Below are 27,798 nucleotides of genomic sequence, written 5' to 3'. Positions count from 1 at the left end.
GGCAGTGTTCCTGCGTCACGCAGGCTTCCACAGCAGCGTGTTGTACTGCAAGTGTGTGCGCTTGAAAACTGACAGGATGCTCTACTTCCTTGGTGGTCTGAAAATGTCAAGAAAAAAATGTGTATCTGCACATCTGAACATTGCACAGAACTTAGTGTCTTTAATCTCTGAAAAAAAAAAGTAGTCTGCATTACCGCAGGAGAGAATTACAAACATTCAGTCCTTCGTTATTATGAGGGAAAATAAAGATAGCTAGACATCGAGAGCATCTATTTGGATAGTTTTACCCTGATTTTAACTGTTTCAACTGTAAAAGTCTATTATGACTCAACTTTGTTAAGGATTATGTCAGCCTGCTTTATTTACTGCCACATCCCTTGTTTAACCGTAACTGCTCTTAATTACCCCCGTTTTCTTTTGATATTAGCAGTATCTGCTGTATCAAGGCAAGGTGTGCACCGATTACAGTGGAGTTATTTTTACTGTTATGCCTGTAATACTTAAAAGTTCATCAAAAACAGCTGACAAATGATGACTGAAAGCAAAGTTCTTCGTGAAAATTAAGCATTTTAAAGAGAGGATTATGGATAAAGTCTTTTCCCATAAATAGCAGGACTGATCACGTCAAGCCACCAGCAACCATGATCTCTCTTTCTGCACAACATACTTGAAAGCACAATAGGAAGCTTGTTCACACTTAATACTCAATTAGCGTGAACAAGCTATTGAAAAACTACACAAAATGTCCATGTTTCTACATGACTGCATTTTCTTTCATAACAGACTTCCTGCTTGCTCTACCACACGAGTGAATCGGGTGCAGTTTTAAACACACAGATTTACATTCTTCACGTACAGGAGCAAGTAAAGTCATTTGTATTTGTAGAATCGAGACTACAGTATATGGCATTGGTAATTTGGCACATAGAAACTATCTGAGACATTTTTTATGAGGGCCCCTTTAAACAGCCTTACTTTGTTTTTCCTGCTGTTCTTTGGGACAGCAATGAATGTTATTCAGCTTCAGCTCCAACTGCAGATTAATTTCCAAAGATTAATGTAAAGTTATTTCCTGCGCTCCCACAGTTCAGTTTTGTTAGGAAATATCTCTAATACTTACCTTTGTGATTCTATATAATACTGTGATAGTGGTCTATATAAGTTATTTAGGAAACAAATCTGAAATAGCTTCATAACTGAGCACTGTAGGCAGGAAATCAGAATTACAAAGGAAACCAAACCAGGTTCAAAAATTGTTTTTGTTTCCTGAGAAAATACTTGCAGCTTTTATGGTTTTTTGCAGAAACTCACACAGACTCGAGTTTTAATGTGCACCCAAACAAGCTAATTTGTTCGGTGCTATAATGGTTTTCATTGCACATTAGCTCAATGGTGTATGACTGTAATCAGAGATTTTCTTGTCCACACCTACACCACAGACAGACAAAGTTAATGGAGTGGGGGGTATGAGGCGTTTGAAAACGCTATTCAACAGTATGTAATTTACTGTAAGTACAAGCTCAGGAATCAATATGCAGGACAACTATTTATATTCACTGTACTATAAATAAAGTGAGCGCTAAGAAAGGTATTGCACAGCAGATCTGTGCAAGTCAGTGCTGTAGTGATGGAAGTTCCATTTTGACCAACATCTGTCTCATCTTGGAGGGTCACATGTTGCCGTATCCTGACATGAATAACACTGTGTGGGTTGTTTGTTGTTTTGGAAACATTTAAGCATTTATGACAAATAGTAAATGTTCGCAAAAAGAGCCTAATTTTGTTTTGGTTTTTTTTCTGGGGGCCTCCAAAAGAACCCTGGAGATCCCAGAGCCGAGTCACTCTGCTTGCTGCTGGAAGTTCTTGACAGCAGATGGAGCCACAGAGAGGGAGCTATTATTTTATGTGGCACAAAATCCCCATCTTATTTGTAAGAAAAAGTAATAAAAAAAAGAAAAGAAAAGAAAAGAAAAAGAAATAAAGTTAAGAACGCCATACAAGTTACGAGCAGTCAAACGCGGAGCGTGCACTTAAAGGGAGTGAGTCGGTGCGGGAAAACAATAGTCAAGAAGGTCCTGTGTGAAGTCAAGGCTATTTTTGGTGGGGCCCGCCTCGCCTGCTATTTCTGTCAGCAGGAGAGCGAAGGGGAGGGAGCAGGGCTTCGAGGGGGCCGGACTTACTTCTCTGTAACTTGCCTCCGATAAGTTCCTGTTTCGGCTCCTCAGTCAGTACAGGCTTCACTGACAATACCAGCGGACCTCTCCATCTCGCTTCCATCACGTTCCGTCAGCTTTTTGGCTCTTTTTACTTGTTCAACGTTTCAAAAACAGACTCCGATACAAGTTGGATTATCTTCAAGTGTGACTGGACTCTTTGAAGGGGCGGTTAGGTGTAAACGGGCTCCAGTTTACAAGGTAGGCAAGCGCTGGTGGTGACACGGTCCGAGCAGCTGAAAGTTTGATAAATGTTCTTAAATTTCGGGCTGTTTTGAGTCGGGCTTTCGACTCGTCGGGCAGGTGCAGTATGGCGTTAAGCTACGTGCGCAGGTGCACTCTTTTAATTGCTCGCGAGCGCTTGGAAAAGTGTCACGCGCGCGCATCTTTGACGAAAACTTAAAAAAAATAAATTTGGTACTTTTCTCGAGCTTTAATTTATTTCATTAGTCTTTTGTACATATATGTTACATAAAGTCACCATCAACTCCAACAGTCGTTTTAAAACATGATTTGCATTACAGCTCAAGTCATTATGAAGCAAGAAAGTGACTTTAAAGCAAAGTGCCGTTGACAAGCTGTAAATCACGTAAATAATGTCTGCCTTCCTAAACAGAGTAAGGAGTGCTTTGTTGAAACTGCCGGAGGTGTGTTAACCACAAACCTACGTTTCTTATCAGTCATTTCTTAAGATAAGATTCAAATATTATTTACTTTTGGCCCCAGTGAGGTTGAGCAGATGTCGGCCAGCATCACAGTTTAGCAGCAGCACCTCCGCAACCCAGTTTAAAGTGCAGGTGCACTGTTCGCGTACTTTTCTACGACTGGGATTATCGCGCGCGTGTGTGTGTGTGTGTGTGTGTGTGTGTGCGCGCGCGCGTGCTTGCGTGGTACAGCCCAGACCACCACACACTTTTCTCATCTTTTCTATCCACATGTGGGTCAAAATAGTGCACTAGACCTGTGGTTGATACATCACATGAGCAGCTCACATTGTGCCAAGTGCCAGCACATGGCAGTGGTGAAATCTATTAACACACACCTGCAAGAAACGTTGTCACCTCTCTCTTTAAGGCTGGTATTAAAACTGCTTTGTTTATTGTGACATTTTTAGGAAAGGTTCAGAGGTGAAAGCTGCCAGTTATCAACTGTGTTTGTTTTTTTGTTGTTGTTGTTGTTTTGTTCATTGTTGTTAGATATTGTGAATATGAGCTCCAGTTCAGTGATATACTTTTGTCTTTGTCCCCACAGATGGAATCGGCACCTCTGGGAACATCGTAAAGACTGACAGACAGGACAGCGTACTTCCCACAGTGGCAGGTTAGACCTTAAACCTCTGCTGAAAATGTTCAGAATGCAGTTCTGATTTAATAAGTAGTTGGGTTTTTTGGTAATATTTTACTTGAACCTCTTAAAGTTAGGCAAAAGCCATTAGCGCTGAAACGCTCTTGTGGAAAAAGATGCTGCTGCTCTCCAGGCAGTCCCTGCTCACGACTACATCTTGTTTTCTTTACATCATTTTCTTTTTAACATGTGCGCGTACACACACACACACACACACACACACACACACACACACACACACACACACACACAGTGTATGCAATTTGGGTGACAGCAGTTTTTCCACAATGATCTAAGCTGCAGTAAAAGTAGAGAACAGGTGCTGGCCTAGTTGGAAAGACGCAGCCTCCTCGGCTGTGTTTTTCATGTGGGTTTAGAAGTTAGTTTTGCTGCAGGTCATGCAGAAGTTTAATTGAACATGCGTCACGCAGTCCTACAAAAATGTGTGAATGTAAATTTACCACATGAGCTATTTATTGTTTAGTAAACGTCCAATAGCATCCGGTTTTAGTTAGTTTCCTACTAAAACAAAAGACTTAGTTCTGTGTTCGAATTAATATTAGGAAATCACTGGTACCAGTGTATAGTACAGTAGAGGGATTCACTTTTTTATATTTTCACTTCCAGGATTGTGTAAGAGTCATCAGTAAGGATTCTGACGGTCATTCTTCTTGGCACAAAAGCTTCTCACATAAACATCTGGAGATATCAAAACATATTTCCTCCTAATTATGGCTGATTGCAACTGTTTCTTTCACAATGTGGTCATGGTTAGATAATGAAAATGTTCGCTCTGACTACTAGTGTGATGCAGGACGTGAACTTAGGTTAACCCTTTAGCACTCATTTCAAGATGCCACCATCTTTCCAGTAAAATAAGAGCTGGCTTGTTACTTTTCTTTGTAATCGTGTCAAATTTTCAACAATTTTCAGCAACCCTTCCTGTCATGTATTCATCTGTTGTGCCTCTCTTTAACAAAAAGCCTAGTTGATGCTTTTGTTCTTAAACCTGAGCTCAAAAAGTATTTGATCTGCTGCTCCAAGCATCAGAAACAAGTGACCCAGGCTGGCACTTTTAGTCCTGCATTTTTAGTTTAGATTAGCATTCTCTGCTGTGAAGCATGCCTGTGTGATCACGCTGTGTAGGATTACAATGCATGACTCTCTGAATGAAAGCCGGCTCTCGCTGTGCCAGGCTCTGCTGACTGCATGCTAACCAAGGACCCACTATGGGCTTTGTGTGTCTGCGTGCATGTCTCTGGAAAAAAAACTAAACAAAAAAACCCCCATTGAGGTCATGGCCGTAACTGCAGAGTCTGGTTACATGCGTGTTGTCCACACAGGGCAACTGGCACTGGCTCTCTATCCTTTGTCTTCCTCTCTCTAATTTCTCCATCTCAAACATGCACACCTCGCTTTAAATCATTTGGCCTGTGGAGTGCATTGCCCTTACGCCAGACGTCTGAAGTCGGAGATTGGTTAGCGATCTAAGGTGGCGGTGGTCTGCGCCAGATGTGCATAACATGTGAAACCACCATTTTAAAAGCCTCTGGAGCTCAAACAGCCCTTTAAACTACACAGAGTGCTATAATAGACCTGCAGGGTTACGTCCCACTTGTCCTGCTGTGTCTGTAATAGCCTTGAACCCTAATTTTCCACATACGTGAAACAGAAAACACGCAGAAGTGCTGTTCACTTAAAGAATAGCTTGTAATACTTGGCTCCTGTAGCAGTTACCAGAAGTGAGAGCATACAGGTATAATGATGATTTCGGACAAGTTTCACAATGGCTTTCAAAAGCTATGTCTATTAATAAAAAGACCTTCACCTCATATTCAACTTCTTCCTCCAGCAGCCTTTTCCTCTACACGCCCTAGAAATGAAAAAAGACACAACTCTTAATCCTGCAAACAGAGATATTTCAAAATAGTTCAGTTTTTTTTTTTTTTTTTTTTTTTTTTTTTTTGATTGACCATAGTAATGTTATTTTTCAATAATTGTTTTCCTAATAAGGAGTGAAAAAACTGCCTTTTTCAGGGCTGTCAGTGAAATCAACAAAAATTCCTTACAAATTTCTTCATAGAAAATACGACTTATTGCAGTTTGCATGTGTACTCTGCTCATTTTCTCAGGCCTTTACTCTATGGATCGCTAAATGGAGTAACTCCAACAGTCATGCAGTGGAGATCACATATCCTAGTTGTGGTTTCCAGCCACATTGGTCAGCTGATCTGGGCACTGTGTTTCTTTTAGTTACCGGTTCCTGTTGAATTAAAGACTCAACTGGAGGAAAGTTGATAAGCAACAATCAATCAATCATTACCTCTAATGCTGGTAATCGTTCTCACTTATTTGTATATCTAAGTAACATGATTCCTATTGAAACATTTAATCAGCAGGTTTAGCCTTTTATTGAGTTGATATATCACTAGAAGACTGTAATGTTGCAGCTGCTAGACTGTTTATTTAGAGCTTAATTGTGCTCCTTCTTGAATTTCCAGTTTGCGCTTTGGCACCCAAATAGCATTAGGTCATTCATCCTCTGCAGCTGCAAATTCAAAAACGTACTGACATTTTGTACTAATGAACAACATATACATTAAGGTGATTTTGAACTCTAATACCCGTTAAAGCCAAATGGGAGTGCAGACACAAGCTGTTCAGTAGTCGAGGTAGTAATGGTTGTAACAGTAGACGGCGTTGGAGGTTTGGCGGCTATTTTTGACCTGCTGAACAAATGGCTCAATTGTCCTGCCTCGAGGTGCATGAAATCACTTGATATGTCAGGGGTAATGTTATATAATACTCTCCAAGGGGGGCTCACAGGACTGTGTTTGTGTGTGTGGTGCAGTTGTCTACTTTTTATTTCATTTTAGAGCGTGTGTGTGTGAGTTTTTCTGTGTCTGTGTGACAGGCTGCACATATTTAAAGTATTTTCTTGCAAGGGGACTGAGAGACTGTAAGAGTGTGCGCTGTGGCTTGAGGTAAGAGTGTCCTCAACATTTTATTACTGTGTCAAATCAATTCACGTTGCATTAACCTTTGAGCTAAAATCTTTTTGCTGTGGTCTGCTGGGTAACTGGTCTCTTATTGGCCTCCAGCCTCACTCTGATACCTCCCCCTCCCATTTCTCTCTCACTTCCATGCACACAGCCGTGTACATGCCGAGGCACGTAATTCGGATTAAATTTACTGAAGTCAATGGAATTCTTTCTTCTAAGGATTTATTCCTGTGGCATTCAGGGTATAAAAAATCCCGAAACACTCAATTTTCACCTCAGTTACAGCAACTGTGCCAGACGAGAAGCCCTGGATCTAAATCTGTTTCTGAGTTCCAAACTTTAAGGAAGCTGGGGTTGTTCCCGTTTCCCACTATTGGTGAGAAACAAATACACGGAAAGTAAGATGTCCTAGCTTTAATTAGTATCCTCTTCTTTTTTTGTTTTATCTTTCCCTCACCACCAGTGGCTGGGTTTTGCTGGAGATTTCTTCCTGGTAAAAGGGAGTTTTTTCTTCCCACTGTTGCCTAGTGATTGTTTCTAGGGGATCATCTGATTGTTGGTGTTTTCTCCAGCTACTGTAGGCTCTTCACCTTGCAGTATAAAGCACCTTGAGGTGACTGTTGTTATGATTTGGTTCTATATACATGAACTTTCATTGAAATAAACTTGAATCAAAGGACACATTTTACTATTTGTGTACCATTTATTTTAAAGCTAATTTGCTTTTGTTTATACAATTAATACTTAAGTCACCGATCCTAAAATATTCAGGATCAGTGACCTTGTCTTTGTTCTTTTTTCTTTGAAATGGTTAGTTGCTGACTAAACATTACATATGTAGAAATAAAAATCAAGAACATTCATGTAACAGCCCTGAACAAAAAATAAATTTAGATGTTAACTGAAGCATTAAAGTTCTTTGGAGATACAGGTCCATCATTAATGCTAATCATCTTGCTCATAGATAATAAGTTAGCCTGATTCCTGATACTGTAGAAGCCACATATCAGTCACAAGTTCTCCGAACCAGATGATACCGTCTGACCTAAACAGCTCAACCAAGTCATGATTCAGCTCACACCGACTGATGCTGACCTCGGATCAGATGGCTTGTTGTAGGTGCGGATGTAATAGGATCTGACCGGACTCCTGACTTTACATGTGACTCCGTGTGTGTGTGTGTGTGTGTGTGTGTGTGTGTCTTGATTATCTTCAGTGACGTTTACAGCTTCAGGCTGATTTCTTTGTAATTGAATAGGAGAACTACACGATACAGGTTTATACAATGCCCATCTGTGGTCAGTGTGTCTGTCTGGGTGTGTGTTTCAGTATATGTAAGACAAGTTTCTGTGAGACACCCCTTTTCACCGAGGATGATGAAAACAAATAGTACTGCAACAGAGGTGAGAAGAGCTGCTGTGTAGTTTGAAATCTCCAGTAAACTAAAACCCGACACGTACAGGAGTTTTGGGCCCGAGGCAGATGCCTATTTTTAGAGAGTAAAACATTCCGATATTGAAGGGTAAAGTGAGGTTGTGCTGGAATTGCATTGAAAGGGGAAAACAATGGTGTTGCTGTTTGTTGACTTTCCAGAAATGTATTTCCCGAACTAGTTAGCAACTTAGGGCAAAGATGCCACTTGACTCCATACCACCATTTGCTCAGCTGTGATGCTTGCAGCTACATGTCCTGCAGGAAGTGCTGAGAGCCAGAGCTGCTCTGTGGCAAAAAGTATGGGATGGCTTTCTGCATTATGTAGTGACGTTTTTATATTGCACACCATAGACGTTACTGCTGTTATGTCTGTCATACCATCCAACAGCCAAAGAGGCAGGCGTCACATGTTACCAATCTCACAAAAATGAGTACAAAATCATCTACAAGTATTAGCTTTTTTTTCTTTTTTCTTTTTTTTTTTTGTCCAATGGGCAGAACAAACATCTGTTTATTTAAAGAAATCAAATGAAACCAGAAAATTTCCACATTTGATCTACTAAAATTAGAAAAAACAAAACAAAGAGACTTTCTTTTAAAAATATGATCAACCCTTGATTACCAAACAATTTCTCTTTTTGAACATCATCAACTTAATGTTTGGCCTCCATCTTTGTGTACGATTGAGAATGGAATTGGGTTTTTCCAGAATCAATGTTTTTTTTTCCTTTGTTAGATACGCGCATGTGTGTTTGTGTGTTCATCCCTGACCAGAGTGCAGAGCATGTGCAGGAATGTTAATGCCTTCTTCCTTTGTTATCTGTGCAGACGGCAGAGTGTGATGGTGCATATTCATGAAGCTGCTTTCCTGGAACATGTTAACTACTCCCATGAAATGAAGAGATTTAAATTTAAGAGAAGCAGATAGAGTAGAGCGATACTGTAGATTCTCTCTCTTCTCATTTTGTTTCTTTTCAGTTTTTTCCCAAATCCTATTTCACACATGTACTTTATTGTAGTTCATTAATGTTTTGCAGTTGCAACAGGCACCAAAGCTGGGTGCTCTGGCAGTCAGCCACTCCAGCATGTTATCACCGTTCCAAAAAATCTCCATGTGAACAGGTCACGCAGTCAAGCTTTGCATCTTGAAACCTGTTATAAAACAAGTAGAGGGGGAAACCAAAGTTGCGCCGATGTACACAGCATTTCAGCAGCGTTCATCAAGTAATTAAATTGGGAGTCTTTCTTTATCCTTCAGGAACGCTCATCAAACTTGTTTACGCTGAACTGGATGTTGATGTAAGTTTTGTCCGATTTTGCTGAGTTAAGTCAAACTACGTCTTCCATGCAAGACGGGCTGAGGCTTCAGCCAGATAAGCAGATATATTGTGTTGTTCTTATCAGCCAAAGGCCTTTGCTGCAGATTGTAGCCACCAATCTCACTACCACAGGCTTTTTTCCCCCCAGATATGGCAACAGCCACAGGCTATCAGCATATCAGTCACCACTGTCATTTTGATGACTCACTGTTTTCACTTACAACCAGCAATATTAGTTTATTTTAAATAATCGTGCTTACAGTATCACACAATATTTGAGAGAAGAGATATGAGCAAGACACTTAAGGCATTATTATTTATTTCCCTTACCTGGCTCTGTGTTTAAGAAATGTGTGAATTCTGTGTTTTGTTTTGTTTTCCCCTTTTCTTCTGGCTTTTTATGGTGTGTGTGTGTGTGTGTGTGTGTGTGTGTGTGAGAAACGTGTATTATAAAAGATAAAGAGGGAGATCCCGTCGAGTGTGGTGTTTTTGTTTTTTTTTTTTGTTTTTTTTTTGTTTTGTTTTTTGTTGGGAAATGTGAAGAATGTGTTTGATGTGAAGGACAGCAGGAGTGTGAAGGAGAAAAGGAAAATGTATACAGATGTGCAACAGAACTGAAGTTGGATTGATCTCTAAAGTAGAGTTTGTGAAGATTAGTGCAATGAATTCTTAAAATTCTGTGAGAAATTACAGAAAAAAATGATTTAAAAAAAAAAAAAAGCAATTTGCTGTTCTCGTACTGTAAATGCAGATGGCATTGAGGGGAAAAATACTGGCCACAGTTGAGTAATCATTCAGGCTGCAAGGGAGTGTCATCCATTTATAGTTCACAACAGTTTGTGTTGGTGTGATGTAGGAACACTAAAACAGCAGTATAATGGCAATCAAACAGTTATTGTAGTGTAAAGTTTATATTTTATACCACATATTGCTGTGTTGGTTTTTTTTTGTTTTGTTTTGGGTTTTTTTATAGTAGAGAAACTGTAAAATAGCAGCTTAAAGACTAGAAATGCAGCTGCCGGTACTTTACTGTAATTTTACAGGAAATGTTATTCCTGTGTGGCTCAGCACACAACTTTTAAATGTAATCGTATTTTTTCGATGGTGAATAGTTTCCTCATGTTACACTGGGAACAGGAACATGCCCAACACAACCAGTGCTGCTTTTGGAAGGTGAGCAGCTGTATTTCATCAGCTGGAGAAGTGCCATTCAGCAAATAAACGGTCCTATTCCTGTCAAAGAAGGAACTCAGTTTCTTAAGTCTCCACATTACCCCAGTCTCGGAGTATAAGGATTTATTTATTTTTCGTTTGTTTCATAGTTTAACCTCTGGTCTCCTGAAAAGTATGACACAAGGAAAAACCAAAGTGCCTGTATTGAGCAATGAAGGTGTCCGATGTCATACAAACAAAAACTCAAAGAATCTGAGTTCGTGCAACACAAAGAGAACCTTTCCTCACCTGTGTTATGATTAACATGTTGCAATACCAACTTGGGCCTTAAGAACATTTGTCAGTCAGTCATAGTACTCATTTCCCAAGTTACAGTTCTTCTGTTTGTTGCAAAACAAAGCAAACACAAAAAGTATCACTTTCCCCGTGCTAGAAGAGTGTTTGGAGTAATATCTTAACCGACAGTATGTAAAACAGCAATGGGGAAAAATGGCAGACGATCTGGTGTCTTTTAATGTGTCACTGAGCTAGTGTGTGGCATTCAGCGGAATACAGGAAACGGAGATAATGTGGCTCTCTGAACCACGTCTGTGTCGACTGTTATTTGTCAAACAGGAGAGCACACCTGGTGTCACCTCTGTGACAGACGGAGGCATTCAGATGAGTGAGTTGTTTCCACCTTCAAGCAAATTATAATACTGGGTTAAGATAATTTAAAAAAAAAAAAAACAAACCCCAAAGTGACAGAGATGCACTCTGTCAGAGTTTTTCTATCTGTGTGACCTGTATGTGAGTTATGTAAATGGGTGTATTGCTGGTATGCTGAGCTGGTGGAATCCCAAAGCACCTGTTTAGATGAATTGGAACAGGATGTAATGACTTAGATTCCTCACACGATGTTCATAAATCTCCTGATGGAAAAAGTGAAATGAGACAAATTTTAAAAACGTGTAATTAAAAATAAAGTGGCTTTTGTTTCAAATACCTTGCCCTTGACTCAGATTTGGAAATACTCGGTAATGACTCTGTTATGTCCTTAACTTTAAAACTGTTTCCATCTTCACTGTGATTCAGGAGGTGGAGCTCTTTCTGTCTGTTTGTCGAAGTCCCTTTTTCTAAAGACTGTCCCAGATGTATCATCATGTGAATGTAAAAGAAAGAATTACCATGTGTGTGGTATAAGAAAAATGCCATGTGGCAGATTAGGCTACTGAAATATATAAATTCAGTCAGGTTTAGGGCTAATTGGCGAACATTAAAACACAATATTGCTATGGTGAAAGTGGTAAACGCTGTAGCTGTATAACGTCATTGTAACTGTTGTTAGCTTGTGGTTGGTCCTGTCGAAGCTGCTAGTATAGTTTATTTGTAGACTTATTATTTCAGTGGCAGCTGGCTCTTATCTTATTTTTGGAAAAAAAATATAAAAATTGTGATGTTGCATAAACACGCTGATTACAGAGGCAATGAAAACTTCATTTTTGAACGATCAATAAATTATTCATCAGGCTGGTTTTTGTTTATATAAATAGAAGTCAAACCTCACACACTGAACCATTATCATCTCATTTTAATCCCACGCCAACTGTACGGGGGCTGGCAAACAGGATTCTTAGGTAACCTGCAATCTAAGTATTAAAGCGGGAAGAAAATCATGAATTATTTATTGATTTATTACAAAGTAGTTATGTATTGAGCTTGGCAAATGTTTTGGAGGAGGGTGAAACGAATCCAAGTGTGGATTTTTCCTGTCGTTCTCACATGAAGGCCTGCAGCCAGATATCTTTCAGAGGCTTGTGGATGATTTAGGTGCCTCTGGTGTCCTCACTTAACACTCGGTGATGTTTTCACTTCAGAGGGTCGTCCTCATTTTTGCTGTAACACATGCATACGGACACACACACTTGCATACACATAGCAGAGGGTAGTTCCTAAACTTGTTGACAGCCACACACACTAGCATTTACACTTGGATACTCCAACTATGCACCAGCAGAGCGAGATCATAAATATAGAAATATTTTGGCGACAGTTGTAGGCAGGGAGGCCCACACCCATACACGCGTACTTGTGCACACACGCACACACAAACCACAGTCTGGCCAGCTGCTCTGGGAAGACGAGGTTTTGAATGGGAGTGACAGCTGTGGATTCCTCTGGATGAAGGAGGGAGAAAGGGAGATAGTAGATAGGAAATGTGAGCAAGGAAGGGGGATCAGTTGCTGAAGGAATGAGCGAGTGAGAAGAAGTGGTGGAAAAGGAGAGCGGGAATGACAAAGAAAAACACAGATTGGGATGAATGAAAACCCGTGGGGTGCATCAGAATTCCTTTTTCCTCAACGAACTCCCTGCAAATTGAACCGCACTCTATGGAGCAGAGTAATATCAAAGCTGATCAATATAACCTACCCATGGCCCTAAAAAGTATCCTAGTATCAATATGTCTCTCATTTTAAAATAAATGTATTATTTCAGGTTTGAAAAAGATTAAATAATGAGATGTAAACATGTCCTGGCAGCAGTTAACTTTTTGATGTAGCACACAGTTGAGTTGGTACTCTTAGAGAGAACAAAGAAACGCAGAGCGTTCCCAGAGTAAAGAGCATGTGATTCTAACTGTCAGTACCAGACTATTTATAAAGATCCTGTGTTGCACAAGGCTGATTTAGCAACTTCGTGGATTTTTCTTTTTTTGTGAATACACCCCCATGTCTTGTGCTTTTTACTCTGTTTGATTAGCTGTTACTATTGTTGCTCTGTACTAAATGCTAAATGACAAAATCTGTATTTGCAATAGGTTTTCTGAGTCCCTCCCCCAGTGACTTGGATCTTTCCTTGTAAGACGCTTCGTAAGAACCTAAAAGTCAAGATGAACAAATCATTCTTCTTTTCTTCCTTTCCAAAAATGGAAAAGAAGAAAAAATTAACAGTGTAATCAGGTGTCGCCATGGCCGACAGACAAAACAAACAGCTCCACCTGTGGAAACCAGGAAGGAATTGAACAATCCATTGAAAAAGATGTCGAATTGCTGTGACCAGTTTGCCCCATAGTGGCACTTCTCCCCCGCAAAAAAAAAAGTTATAGTAAGCTTTACAGCTGAGATTTATTTTTTTTTTAATATGCTGTTTAAAAAATTTGTTTTAGTCATTCCTGTAACATGTGTTTTGTTAACATGTACTGACAACAGTGGAAAAAATTTCTTGCACCACTCCTGCTTCCTAAAAATTAGCTGAGATAATGTCCTAAAAAGCCAAAGTATTCCTTGAGTAGTGGAAAAACTAAATGTCCTGGTCAAGTAGCACTGCAAAGTTCTTGAACTCTTTAAGCTGTGTCTGAGCCTATTTAGTACTACAAACAATTGAAATGGATGAAACACAACTTATCTGGGCTGTCAATAGCTGACTTAGTAGTTTTCCATGTGCCTATAACGTGTGTGTTCATTACATTAGTCTGTTGCCTTCAGGGCCAGTGTTAGTCATTAATCTGAGTCGTTAATGGATGTCAGACTCTCGGCTCATCGTGAACAGAAATGGCGATTTGAACCGATCGGGCGATAGTGTCCGACAAAGAGGCCTTCAGAGAAAGCAGTGTTATTCTAATGAGAAACTTTCCAGCTGTAGGGCTCAAGGGCACTGTGGCAGCGTCAGCGTCACAACAACAGCAGGGGGAGGAGGAGAGGGGAGGAAATGGGAGTCTAAACTGAGCTCTTAAACAGGAAGCCACCCTGGTTCTCTCATTGTTGTGTTTTTATAGACTCGACTTCCTGCTGACATGACCGCCCCCGTTACCATGGTTGCAATCCATGTTGTTTATGGGATGGACTTCAAAGATCCCCTGGTGGCAAGACACTAACGGTCACTGCTGTGTCAAGAGTGTGATGCGGAAAATGTGTAGTGTGTTTGTGGGGCTGAAATATGCTTTTAGTTGTACAGAGGTGTGCGCTCGTGAGGATTTAGAACGCTTCCTTTAGTGTTACTACAGATGTGAGTTATCACTTAATTTATGTAGTTCAGATTTTATTTGTTATACTTACTATACTAATTATGATATTCTTAGGACTGTTTTGCTCCAGGTGAGTGAGGGAGTGTGAGCAAAATGATGAAATGAACAGTCTGGTGTCAGAGAGATTCGCCAAATAGAGGCAGAGAGAGGGAGGGAGGAAAGAAAGAGAAGGAGTTAAAGAAAAAAAAAAAAGAGGATGTGGCCGACAGTAAAAGATGACTGGAGGGGAGTGGAGCTCTCTGTCTAATTATAGATCCTGCTGTGAGTTGGCTGAGGCAGAAGTGCTACTGGGGCTTTCACATTGCCGGATATTTACAAGACAAACACGGGTATGTGCCACTGACTTTTTTATTGTTACTTCCATGTGTGTACTTGTGCATGTGACAGTTTGGTTTTTTTTTTTAAGAGAGAGTACGGTGAGGGAAAACTTGTATGAAATTCACTGGATACCGCGCACTAGAACCCTGCTGTGATGTGTGCGTCTGAGAGTGTGATGACTGACCTCAATCAGCCCAGCTTGTGTATTAAAGAGAGCGGTGCAGAAAGTTAAAGAGCTTCTTTCTTGCGTTGTTTAATTCTCAGCCCTGTGTCTCACTTTTCTTTGATACTGCACTACTGTGCTTCGACAGTTACTACTAAACTTTTTTTAACAGCGGCAGCACAGTTTACGTGTGTGTGTGTGTGTGTGTGTGTGTGTGTGTGTGTGCTCTTGCTGATCTCACACACAGCAGCACTGGATGTTTATGGAAACTCGTTGAGGACTTGGGAAACTGGACCCTCAGTGCATTATACATCAACCTTCTTCTATTACACACACACACACACACGTATACTGACATAACCACACACTTGCAGTCCCATCTGTTTGTTACACACACACACATGCACACACACCTTTTATACACTTAAATGGTTTTGGGATGACTGCTCTGGTTGTTTGCACGTGCCAGCGGTTCCTGTGAGGGAATGGTGGCAATATTAATCGAATGAAATCAATCAACATGTGAGATTTTTAGCGTTTACTTCAACTTCCATGTGCCCGCAATACTATGCAGTAAAACCTGCCTTTGACATAGTTTTCTGCTGCTATTATCGATGGATGGTTCTGGTTGAGTCAGCAACATAGAGGAAGGTTTAAAATGCACTTCCAGCATAAAGTTCAGATTTTTGGTTTGGCAAATAAGGAAGTGAGAAGTAGTAGGATTTCAGGAATATACGTTGCACGAGTGTGCAATTTAGCATCGAGGGAATTTCTAGTAGTAGCCTAGTATAGATCAAAAGTCACGCTGCTAAGTGCTGTCATTTGCCAGATTTACATTGCATCAGAAAATGGTGACATAAAGTTTCATAAAGCCACTTCTATTTGTGTCAACATGTGGCTTCAAGAGCTGACCATTTCTCATCCTGCTTCCGATAACTGCTGCAGTGTGTTATTTTAGTTTAGTTTTTGCAGATTATAAGAAGCTGCTTACTTAAGAAGAGCCAGGCTTAAACCCCATGGGTCTGATCGTGCATTTGTTTGCTTTGGATGAAACTGGAACTGTTTTCCTTGGCAAAGCGCTCCAAAGACATGCTGCAGGCTTGGATCAGGAATTCTATGGAGCAAGTATTCACGCGCACATCCTCAAATACCATCACACTAAGCGCACAATGGTTTGACAGGTGTTCAGAGTGTGTGCGCGATCATATTTGACTCCACATTATAAACACAGGTGGATTCTTCTATTACATAAGCTTGAAAAAGCACTGTAATAACATGGATGAATGCCGTCTCAGGCTTAAAGAGAAAGACTCGAAAATCGGAGTCAAAAGGCAGCCTTCTTTCAGATTTGATTTGATTTGATCTCTGAATGTCGTTGAACCTCTGTTAACTGTGCTTATTCTTTCCTTCATCTGAAAGGTCCTAATTTGCATTGGAGTCTTTTTTTGTGCCTGCAGCTCAACAGATACCTTGCGGTAATGACATTTTTATCTTCTGAAATTAGCTGGTGCCTCTAAAAGGTGTAGTGTGATTTAGACACACACGCATGCAGCAGAGAGAAAAGAGAAGGAGTTCTAACTATATTTGGATGTGTGACAAGACACAAAGTGGTTGTGTGCTCTCTTGATTGTTGACTTTATAGTGAGTGGTTCTCACTTGTGGCACTATTCTGGCTGTCAGCTCTCAGTGAGTGAGAATAACTCGCCTTATCTACACGGTGTTAAAGAGAGGGGACCTCTTCACCTTTCTTGTCTGCTTGTACTTTTTTCGTTTTGTTTTGGGGTTGTTTTTTTTTCTTTCCAGTGTTCCTCAGTTTTATTGCAGCGGCTTTTTCTCTCTCGCCCCATTTTCCACTCCACAAGATGGTTTTGAGGAAGAAAGGGAGAGAGGAAAATACCAAGCGAGGGAGAGAACGAGAGAGAGGCCTTTGCATATCCTTGTCTTACCTGTAAAACCAGTCCAGACTGAGCTGTACACCAGTACAGAATAAAAGAATAGAAGAAGGGAGGACTCAGATGTAAGGGATTACCCAAAATCACTTGCTGTGGGAAGGACTCCTTGTCTCTCTCTATCAGTCACACACATCTGGACGCACCCATTTGAATTTCATGTTGTCTTCATTGAGGACATGCACCTAATCTACATAATCTGCCTGATAATTCAGCACATTCCCAACGGTTTCTGCAACTAGGCGAGCAGTATCGTACTGCACCCTTGGTAATTTTCATAATGACACACTGACACTCCCACACGTTCTCACTCGCACAAACACACTCACTGAATGTAAACCTCTCAGTTGAATTTGTCTGTCTTTGTTTCACAAAGAGCTTAGCTGTGTGTCACCGTTAAATCCAAATTTCAAAATAAAACGTAACCTATTACAGTGTTAGGTATGTTGAAGTTTTAATCTTGGCAACAAGAAGTCTTGGAGTTCTGTGCACATTTAAACACACAGAGTAGTTACTTTGTTACCCTTGACTGGAAGATGTGGGCACCGTTTTGTTTTAGTATAAAAGTCTGCCGATGCTGAATGCACGACCACGTTGTTTTCTGAATGTTGGTCTCAGATTTAGTGTAAGGCTAAAAAAAACACATTAACAAGAAGCACAGCTCACTCTCTGGGCAGTATTTACTGTTAAGGAAACAGTACTATCGTTTATATATGTGTGTGTGTGTGTGTGTGTGTGTGTGTCTGTCACTGGACATAAATAACTTGACCTTATTATATAGTATTTTACTACTTCAGTATATTTCCAAATAATTAGACAGCACATTCTCTCTCTTGACTGTACTTCCTTTAGTGATATAACATATTTTTGGGGTCAGCTATTAAAAATCATAGTTATCAGGCTTTCAGTAAACATTTTTCTCAAATAAATCATTAAGTCGACCTTGAAGACTTTGATGGATGAAAGTCATATTTTAATGGATAGTTAAGATGACCCCGCCCTACACCCCAGAATTCTTTCCAAACTGTCATGTTTACACACAGAAAGAATGGCACACACACAATTACCACGCATTACCAAAAACATAACCTCTTTGGTACTCCTCCGGAACTTTGGGACAAATAAATACATAAAACCCATCAAGTTCCAAATGCAGTGGGGGTTTTAAAATAAATTTAAAATTAGTTTCTCAACTTTCTTTGGCTTTCATGAGTATCATGTTACTAATGCTCGAAAAAGGACCTATTGCTTAAATGTATGTGTGCATGATATGCATGTTATTTTAGCACATGCATTCCCAGCTCTATTTGCAGAAAATAGCTGTGCTTTTTAAATAAAATCAACATGCAATCATAAGCACAAGGCCAAGATTTGTTATTTCTATCTGAGTGCAACATGCAGATGTAATGAAGTGTAACATAATGCCATTCTTTAAGGGAACTGAAAACACCAGAGCCTCGTATTACTGGGAGAGGCCCCAGAGAGAGAGACTTTGAATGATTTAAATGTGCCTGCAGAAGTTAAACCACTACATGGTGTCTAGCCTTAAAGTCATGTTGGCTTCATGGGCAGCTCATGAGGCATTCAACCAGGATGACTACTGAGTCCTATCCGGTTGTTCAGTCTGACGTCACTAGCCGTGTCTGGGTCTAAACTCCGCTGCAGGTCCATATATCAAACGATCACTGTGGCATTACTGAGAGTTGAAAAACTGTCTAAAGTCTTTCATCTTTAATAAAATGATCAGCGTTCTGCTCTACCAGGTGTAACAATTGAGTTTAACATCCAGGCATCCATGAAAACGGAATTTATGACATTTAACGGAGTTAGAAGTTAGCAGGGAGTTAGCTCGCTAGCTTCTATCTAAATACAATATAGCATGTCCTGACTGCGGGGTTTTGGAAACAAATTAAAACGTACAGCTCTGTTATCACTTCCAGCATAAATGAAGACAGAAAACTAAACAGCAGTAACGTTTGTAGGGTTACTGAAGTTGGGCTAGCTGGTATATAATGATGTGCTGCGTGACCGCTAGCGACACAGCTACGTTAGCATAATATAAACAAGCTAACTTTTTTTTCCACTCGATAAAAGTTACCGTGAGTGTTCTCGGTGGTCAGGAACAAATGTAATCGCATGGCAGGATGCTGTAAACAGACCAAACTTCAGCCAGGAGAACAACTGAGATAATCCATCCACAATACGAGGTTAGTCATTCATATACTGCTGCATGGGCTGGGCTGTAGTTACATCCTAAGGTTTTAAAAACTGAGCTTAAATAAATGATTAGCGGTAATAAAAGCCGAGGGAGGTCAACAGGGATCACTGACTGTTTTAGGAGCTTTTTGAGATCAAATAGAAGAAAATACATAACATTAAACATGTTAACAACACAAAAGCCATATTAAACGCAGACTACTTTAGACCCGGAAGTAGGATTCGTCGCGTCATCACTGAACAACCGGATACTCCAATGTAAGCACATCACAATACTAGAAATGCAGTAGTTTGTACCAAAACCAGTATAATTACACGATTTTCAACCCCCCGAAATACAAAAACAAAATGATTGTCCTGTGTTTAAATAATTACTGGCAAATGTTTATATCTTGTTAAAGGACAAAGACCAGATATTAGGATGGTTGCGTTTACTTTGGGTCTTCATTCACAGTGAGGTTCCACGCTAACGGCATGTCAGTGCGAGGCTGTGAGTGTGTGTGTCCTGCACTCCCGTTCACATGGGCTTACCGGACAATGTCTGGTCAGGGTCAAGAGTGCTGGAAATCAACTGATTCCAGTCCCCTGGTCAGTCTAGTTTGAATGCAGAGTAACATGTAACAGACGTTCCTTAGAGGTCTGCTGGATATCAACAGTGTCAAATAAAGTTATAGCTTGGTACACAGATTACACATCAGGGAGTAACAAGTTTATAAAAAACTTTTTTACATTGTATTCTGCTGAGATAATTGCGCTCTACTGCCAAGTGATTTCATGTTTTGTAAGTTCTTCATAAAGACAAGCAAGTTTAGCAACATTTGGCAGTAATGAGGATTTCTCCAAACTCTTGAAATTAATAAGAGAAAGCTGTTTTGTGTGTGTGTGTGTGTGCGTGTGTGTGTGTGTGTGTGTGCGCGTGTGTGCGTGTGTGTGGGGGTCAGCATTTCATGGACATCTTCGTTGTGTTTTTTTTTTTTTTTTTTTTTTGTTTTTAATTTATTTTTTTTGACAACTAACTAGAAGCTGCAGGTGACATCACTGGGTTACTCTAGAAGAGAGATTGTGGTTTCCCTGTAGAAACAAAGACGTCTATGTAGGTAAATGTTGGAATAGAGTGCCATTTGCTATTTATCACTCAGGAGAGCAGGGTGACAGACAATGGTGTGTGTGTGTGTGTGTGTGTGTGTGTACTGTGCCAGCCTTTGTTTCCTTGCACGAGCATGTTCTCCTCTACATTTCCTCAGAATAATGACGTTATTATTCTGTGTTGTCATTAAAGAAAATATGTGTGCATAGCCGCCTGTGTCTTTGTGAATGTGTGTGTTTGCCAAGGGATTTCTATTATTCCAGCCACGGCCGGCATTCGGGATGTCTTTCTGCATTTGTAGCCTAATATGGAGGAAGAGTACTGACGATCTAATACAGTAGGTGAGGTTTAATGTTTGTTCTAGGAGACACAGCACTACTGACATCATCTGTCTTCTGTACTGTTGTGTTCATGCCCAGCCTTGTCGCAGATTGTAAAAATAGTCACCTTCTGAAGAAGTCCATGCACATTATGTAATTATTCACAATGAATAAATCATCCATTTACAAAGCGAATGATGATCAGCGTGAGATGCACAATGTCAACATGGTGCTTTAAATTTCCATCTTCAGTCATTCTGCGGTCACTGTAATAAACTTTAAAAAAGCATCAGCACAGCTTCTTGGCTTAACCAGATAGTTTTGTTGTAAAACTTTAGACTTCTGGCTCGGACGGAATTAAAAGTTCAGACAAAAAAAACAAGAAAAATCTTCCCTCCTTTATTTAAATCTTTTACATTTTCCAAGGCCAACTAAAGGGGCTGGATTGGCTGCTTTTAAAGGTGAGTTTCTGGCCCTCAGGCAGTTTGCTTGACGTTATGTGGTGCACATAAACATGAATGGTCCTGTATTTCATGAAGGGCAGCAAGATTTTGAAACTGAAAGTGTGTTTTCTGACTACATTGAGTATTTTTTTTCTTTCTTTAAACTCCTCTGTTAGGACTCGTGACTGAGGTAACCTACAAAATGTAGTAGCTGTCAGACATGCGGTAAAGGACTTCTTTTAACCTAAACCACAATCTTTTCTCAAACCTAACCAAACAGTGAGAGAAAAGGCAGCTTAAGTGTAAAAATATTTATTTTTATGATAGTGTGGGATTCGAGCTGCAGTCTCCTTGGTGAAAGCTGTTTGACTTACCTGACCACCACCGGCTCCTGGCTCGTAAGGTGGTCTTGTTTTTCAGACTGGAAGCAGATCGTTTTGTTTGCACGAATACAAATAAGATTAATTTTGGCGATTACTTTACAAATTCCCCTGAGACTGTGGCGTCTATTCATTTCCCTTTTGCCCATATCCAGTCAAGTGCTGCTATTGGCATCAGGCCAGGCCACGCTGTGAGTGACATTTACTTCACACTCTGCAGCCCGACATCTGAGCGGCACCCAAGATGATGTCACATGAAGTTATTTCATTGTGCTGTGTGTGTGCGTGCACGCGTGCGCGTGTTTGTGCACACATGCAAGTTTAAGCATTAGGCAGGTTTGTGCAATCGGTATTTACTCAAGCCTATTTTGTGTGCAGCTCGTGATTGTGTGTAAATGTTTTTTACCGTACGTGTGCCTGCTTGCTTTCGGAAAGCTTGTTTATGCGTGGGTGGTTATTCAAATGTGTGAATAAATAAACCGACATATGCAGGTGAATGTGTGTCACCTGCTGCAGCATTATCCACATGTGTGGTGAGATATATTTGAATACCTATATGTGCTTACAGCTCTGTCTCTTTTTTGGTTTGAGCCACTGTATATTATTTTATTTATTTATTTATTTTTAGTCATGTGTAGACATTTGTGTCTGTGTGTGCCTCATGGACGGAAACCCCCACCCCCAAGCTGTTCCCAAGCTGTTCCCAAGCTGTTCCCTCCCTGGATCTTGTTTTTAGCACTGGGTGAGGCAATCTTTCCCATTGACTCAGCTGTGCGATGCAGATAATCCCAACAGCAAAAAGCATGGAAGTGTGTGTGTGTGTGTGTGTGTGTGTGTGTGTGTGTCTCGTGTGAGTGTTGGTAATGAAAGACCTACACAGATGCCATAAATGCTTCAGGAATGCTGTTTCTACTTGTTGTGTTTACATAAACCCAACTTTCTTGATTCCTGTGTCAGTTTCTTATTATTCCTTCACTTTGGGTCTTGGTGTACTGCATTGGGCATCAGCTTAGGTAGTTGCTGAAGAGCCTTTCATGCTTTCACTGCTGTAGTTTCAAATCCTGTTGTAATTTGTCCCAAGGTTCCTGAAAGCTATTTCAAGCACAGATCTAGAAGGCCCAAATAATTTTGTGCTTTTCCGTTTTTATTGTAAAGCAATTTATATAAAGCCTGCTTCATAGCGACTCCCATGTGCTCCTTGAAATCCTAAATGTTTGTTTTTTCAGCACTTCCCACAGAGCATCAACTGTTCCTCATTGAGGATTGGGCAAACTGTCTCTCTCTCTTCACTTTATCCTTGCCTTTTCCCAGATTCCTCAGTGGCAGTGGCAGTGTCGCGCACATCCTTGCTGTTTCCCATGGATCTCAGGGTGGGAGAGCGGGGGATGCGCCCTGGTTCGGACACGGTGCTCCTCACCCCGCTGCACCCGCCTTTACACCTTTCACCATTCTCCCCACAACCTCGCAGCTCCTTCTCCCAACAACAGCTTCACCAGCAAATCCGGGTAAGGGGGAAAAAACTGAGTAAAACCATAAAAGACTTCTTGGGAAAACTTGTGTACAATATATTTATTACACTGCAGTCTTACCTGACTTTTTGCTTTATAAATGTTGCTAATCTGTGTATGTGTTTGGTGGGGTAGTTTAATATGGAACAAAGGAGGCGAGAGCACGAACATCACGAGAAACAACAAGAGTTGCAGCAGCTAAAGCACAAAGACAAGAGTCAACAGAGTGAGTCCACACACACACACACCCACACACAAAATTGGAAATTAAACTCTAACTTTGCTACTCTACAGGTCTCTACAAGACTCCAGCTAATATTTATTTATTTTTTCACTTTTCATAAAACCATTTCCACAAATTTAAGAATAATTATGGCCCAGAGTACTAATCATGGCCAGAGAGGAAAGTCCCTGCAAGAGATCATCTTCATCTTTGCTACACAGTGTTTCTTCAATTGCAAAGCTGCTTTCTTTGAAGTGAGATCTAAATATAACCTGAAAAAGTGGAGATAAATATAGTTTTGCATCCAGGCACATAAAGTCCCTGGGTCAATATTGACTTGATCACTCCTAGCACCAGCTGCCACCTCGGTGTGCACACTTACACACAAGAATGGAAGCAAACATAGTCTCAGGCCTAACCGGTGACTTCACAGTGCATTGCACACAAATGCATCGACACTCGGAAGCATACATGCATGTATAGTATTTGCGTTTTATTTATGTATTTATTTCCTGCACAACTATGCAAATAATGTCTAGCTGTGAACACTGTGCTTTAGGCAGGGCTTGCTCCTCCCTTCATGCTGATACAGCTGGTAAATGTTTCTGTGGATTTGATTGGTTGCTGTGGCTGATTGACAGGCGCGGTGGCAAGTTCCTTAGTGAAACAGAAACTCCAGGAGGTGATTCTTAAGAAGCAGAAAAAGGCTGAGCTGGAAAGAACAAACGCTAACTCTCTGACTGCACCTCCTGTCCAATACAGGTAACGCAGCATGTGTGAACAAGCAGAACACAAAACACTAAGTGTACAACACAGTCACATCATAATAATAGTGTTATTCTTTAAATGCACTTTATATCGTGAATTTGAAGTAAAGCTGTACCAGGTGTTTACATGAATGGCTTGATGTGTAATTGTTGTTATGTTGTGTTTTTTGCAGAAAGCTGGGCCCTGACCCTAGCATACCCACTCTTGTTTCCTCTTCAACGCAGCCCCCTCATGAGGGTCCAGAGGGCACGCCGCTGCGCAGAGCAGGTGAAACATTTGACGCAAAATCCTATTAAGGAGAAATCTGACGAATACATATCATGGCGGAAGCTATGAATTGACACTATAGGGAAGTGAAAGTGAGTTATGACGTGAAAGACCCGAAGACAGCCTGGTCATTTATCATTTATCATTCAAATAGCAAAGTGAAATATTTACTTCAGTTAGTTCTTTCAGAAGGGAAGAAATATTGCACTGCTCCTGACTTCATGCCAAAACCGGAGGAATCAAAATCTGTTTAAAAAAATAAAATATATATATATATATGTATGTATGTGTATATATGTATGTGTATATATATATATATATATATATATATATATATATATATATATATATATATGTATGTATGTGTATATATGTATGTGTATATATATATATATATATATATATATATATATATATATATATATATATATATATATATATATATATATATATATATATATATATATATATATATATATATATATATATGTGTGTGTGTGTATATATATATATATATATATATATATATATATATATATATGTGTGTGTGTGTGTATATATATATATATATATATATATATATATATATATATATATATATATATATATATATATATATATATATATATATATATATATATATATACACACACACACACACACATATATATATATATATATATATATATATATATATATATATATATATACACACACACACACATATATATATATATATATATATATATATATATATATATATATATATATATATATATATATATATATATATATATATATATGTGTGTGTGTGTGTGTATATATATATATATATATATATATATATATATATATATATATATATATATATATATATACACACACACACACACATATATATATATATATATATATATATATATATATATATATATATATATATGTGTGTGTGTATATATATATATATATATATATATACACACACACATATATATATATATATATATATATATATATATATATATATATATATATGTATATATACACACACACATATATATATATATATATATATATATATATATATATATATGTATATATATATATATGTGTATATGTATATATATGTGTATATGTATATATATGTGTATATGTATATGTGTATATGTATATATATGTGTATATGTATATATATGTGTATATGTATGTATATATGTGTGTTTATTTTGAAAGGTTGTCTCCAACCTTTCTATCAAAAACTACTGAATAATCTTTACTCAGTCCAGAGAGTAAGAGTTCCTGTGGATTAAGTATTTGGTAACACTAACATTTTCCTGTTATGACACATTGTGAACATTTGGGATTTCATTACATGGAAATTGATTCATTTTCAGCTTTTACAGTCAGCAAACAGCATGAAGTAATATTCCTTTGTTCATCTCTTATTCACTAGCGTCGGAGCCTAATCTGAAGGTGAAAAACAAGCTGAAGAAACACCTGAATACCCGCAAGAGTCCGCTCACCCGCAAAGACAGTGCCCCACCCACTGTCAAGCACAGAGTTCCTGATACACTGGGTAACCTTACAGACACACAAATGCAGCAATACATAAGAGCGCTGCATTATTGTAGCCGTAAGCTGTTCTCAATTATTACCGATGCGAGCAACGTTTTTCATTTGTTCATTTTTGTTTTTTTGCCTTGTTTGTTTGTTTTGTACATGATTGTTTGATTGATCTGCTGTGATGTGATTGAAACACAATCGAGCTTCATAGTCAAATATCAAACTCACCTTCTGTCTGTCTGTCTGCAGACTCGTCCCCGAGCAGCAGCAGCACTCCAGTCTCTGGCTGTAGCTCTCCTAACGACAGTCTGCCTAATGAGAATGGACTGCTGCCATCTGCAGGCGGCCTCTCACATGAGGTTTGACAAGAAACACACACACACAGTGCTGTTGAGTCCTCTCAGTTTTACTGTATTAACTCTATCTAAGTTGACGTAATGATATTAAGTTATTTTCACACTTGTTTTAGTAAAATAGTAAAACAGGCATTTTGAGCAGGGTTAAAAAGTTGTTTTCCATGCATTGGCTGCTGCTGAGATGCTGGGTAATGATATGTTTAAATCCATAAGAGTATGGGAACACTGTTTGTCAGCTGTTTATACATAATTCATTTAATCATCAAAGTCAAAACAAAGCAACCTCTGTCACACCTGCTGCGAATGTCTGACTCATGATTTCCCAGTGTAGAGGCAGCTAGAGACAAAACATTAGCTTAGGTTTCATTAGACCATGCTGGTGTAGAGTAGCTCAAAACAGACTGAAATTATTCTAAATAATAACATTTTCAGTTATTATTAACAGTAGAAAATGTTAGACAGTATACCAGCTTTGGTTTAAAATGTGAAAATCAGTTTGTTTGTTTTTTTCACATATGGTGTAGATTAGGAAAGTTTATTTTCATCAGCACAGTTTCAGTTGGATTTCAATTTTACATCATGTTTATGTTTGGTATTCTCAGGCCCAGAAACTGCTGCTCAGAGATGGTACTCTAGCTAACTTCACCATCCAGAGTCCCTCCACCCTGCCCACCATCACACTGGGACTACCGGCTAACTCGAGGGTAAAAACTGAACTCATTTCTTACCTCTGCCAAGAAAGTTATGTTTCTGGTAGCGTTTATGTGTGTGTGTGCGTGTCATTTTGTCATTCTGTCTGTAAACGCGACATCTCGAAAGCTTTTGGATGAATTCTGACTGAACTTTTTAGGGGTGTAGAGCAGTTTCATGTTAAACATCTGTTCAAGGTCAACTTGATTATTTGTTAATCAAAAAGTGACAAAAAGCCTTATAACATAGAAACTGTGATTGAAGTTTTAAATATCGTGACACATTTGACCTCTGACCTCACAATAGATTGATATGAAGGTGAAAAGTCATAATGCGATATAGAGCTATTTAAAACTATGTTTCTTAATTTCCTTGTGTGGGTGGGTTAGGGTTGGCTGTAGCTCAGGCGATGGAACTAATCTACTACTGGTAAGGTTCATGCTTTGATCCCTGGCTGCTCCAGACTGCTTGCCAAAGTATCCTTGGGCAAAATACTGAACCACATGTTGCTCTCTGATGCATCCATCAGAGTGTCGATGTGTGTGACTGTTAGCTAGAAAGCATAGGAAAAAAAGTGGTTTTATGATTGGATGTGAAGGGGTGACTAAGTCATGTTGTAGGTAGGAGTAGAAAAGCACTACATGAGAACCACTCCAGTTACCAGTTTGTATTGACAACATACAGGCATACAGGGAATGTTATATAAGGATTCTAAATATCATATTAATTATTATGACTTTGTTATGTACATTAAGGTAAAAAAATTAATGTACACTGTTTCTGAATAAGGTTTTTTTTCCTTTGCTATTTATTGCTAAACATAAAAAAAAACACTTAACAGTAAAATGAATGCTATATATTTACTATATCCCAATATATTATAAACCGTATATTAAAAAGGATTTCAGCAAGGCAAATAACAAAAGCCTGTACTTTGTATTTGTTCTTATGGCACTCCAAACTTCTGAATGTAAAGAGAACAAAGAAAACAAAACAGATATATACAAAATACTTCACTGTGTCCTTGAAAGTAAAGGCTGCGCAGAGAGTGAGCTGAT

The 27,798-nt window shown here is 39.2% G+C and overlaps 1 protein-coding gene across 2 annotated transcripts in view; it reads left to right on the top strand.

The window, feature by feature from the left end:
- hdac7a (histone deacetylase 7a) overlaps positions 1-27,798 on the top strand; it is a 57,381-nt gene that overhangs the window by 14,412 nt on the left and 15,171 nt on the right. Inside the window, exons 1-9 of one of the 2 annotated variants that reach the window (XM_085343961.1) lie at positions 2,223-2,414; positions 3,465-3,533; positions 22,677-22,870; positions 23,009-23,099; positions 23,738-23,858; positions 24,037-24,131; positions 25,585-25,707; positions 25,944-26,053; positions 26,653-26,754. In XM_085343961.1, the coding sequence (XP_085200087.1) occupies positions 22,724-22,870; positions 23,009-23,099; positions 23,738-23,858; positions 24,037-24,131; positions 25,585-25,707; positions 25,944-26,053; positions 26,653-26,754 (789 nt within the window). In that variant the 5' untranslated portion in view covers positions 2,223-2,414; positions 3,465-3,533; positions 22,677-22,723. Of the gene's footprint in view, positions 1-2,222; positions 2,415-3,464; positions 3,534-22,676; positions 22,871-23,008; positions 23,100-23,737; positions 23,859-24,036; positions 24,132-25,584; positions 25,708-25,943; positions 26,054-26,652; positions 26,755-27,798 lie in introns of those variants that run through there. The other variant, XM_085343959.1, reaches the window with a different exon arrangement.

This window comes from Diplotaxodon limnothrissa, linkage group LG20 (assembly GCF_057381915.1).
Source record: "Diplotaxodon limnothrissa isolate DT_005_m linkage group LG20, D_limnothrissa_male_GT1.1, whole genome shotgun sequence".
NCBI lineage: Eukaryota > Metazoa > Chordata > Actinopteri > Cichliformes > Cichlidae > Diplotaxodon > Diplotaxodon limnothrissa.
This window is presented reverse-complemented; position numbering and strand designations above follow the sequence as displayed.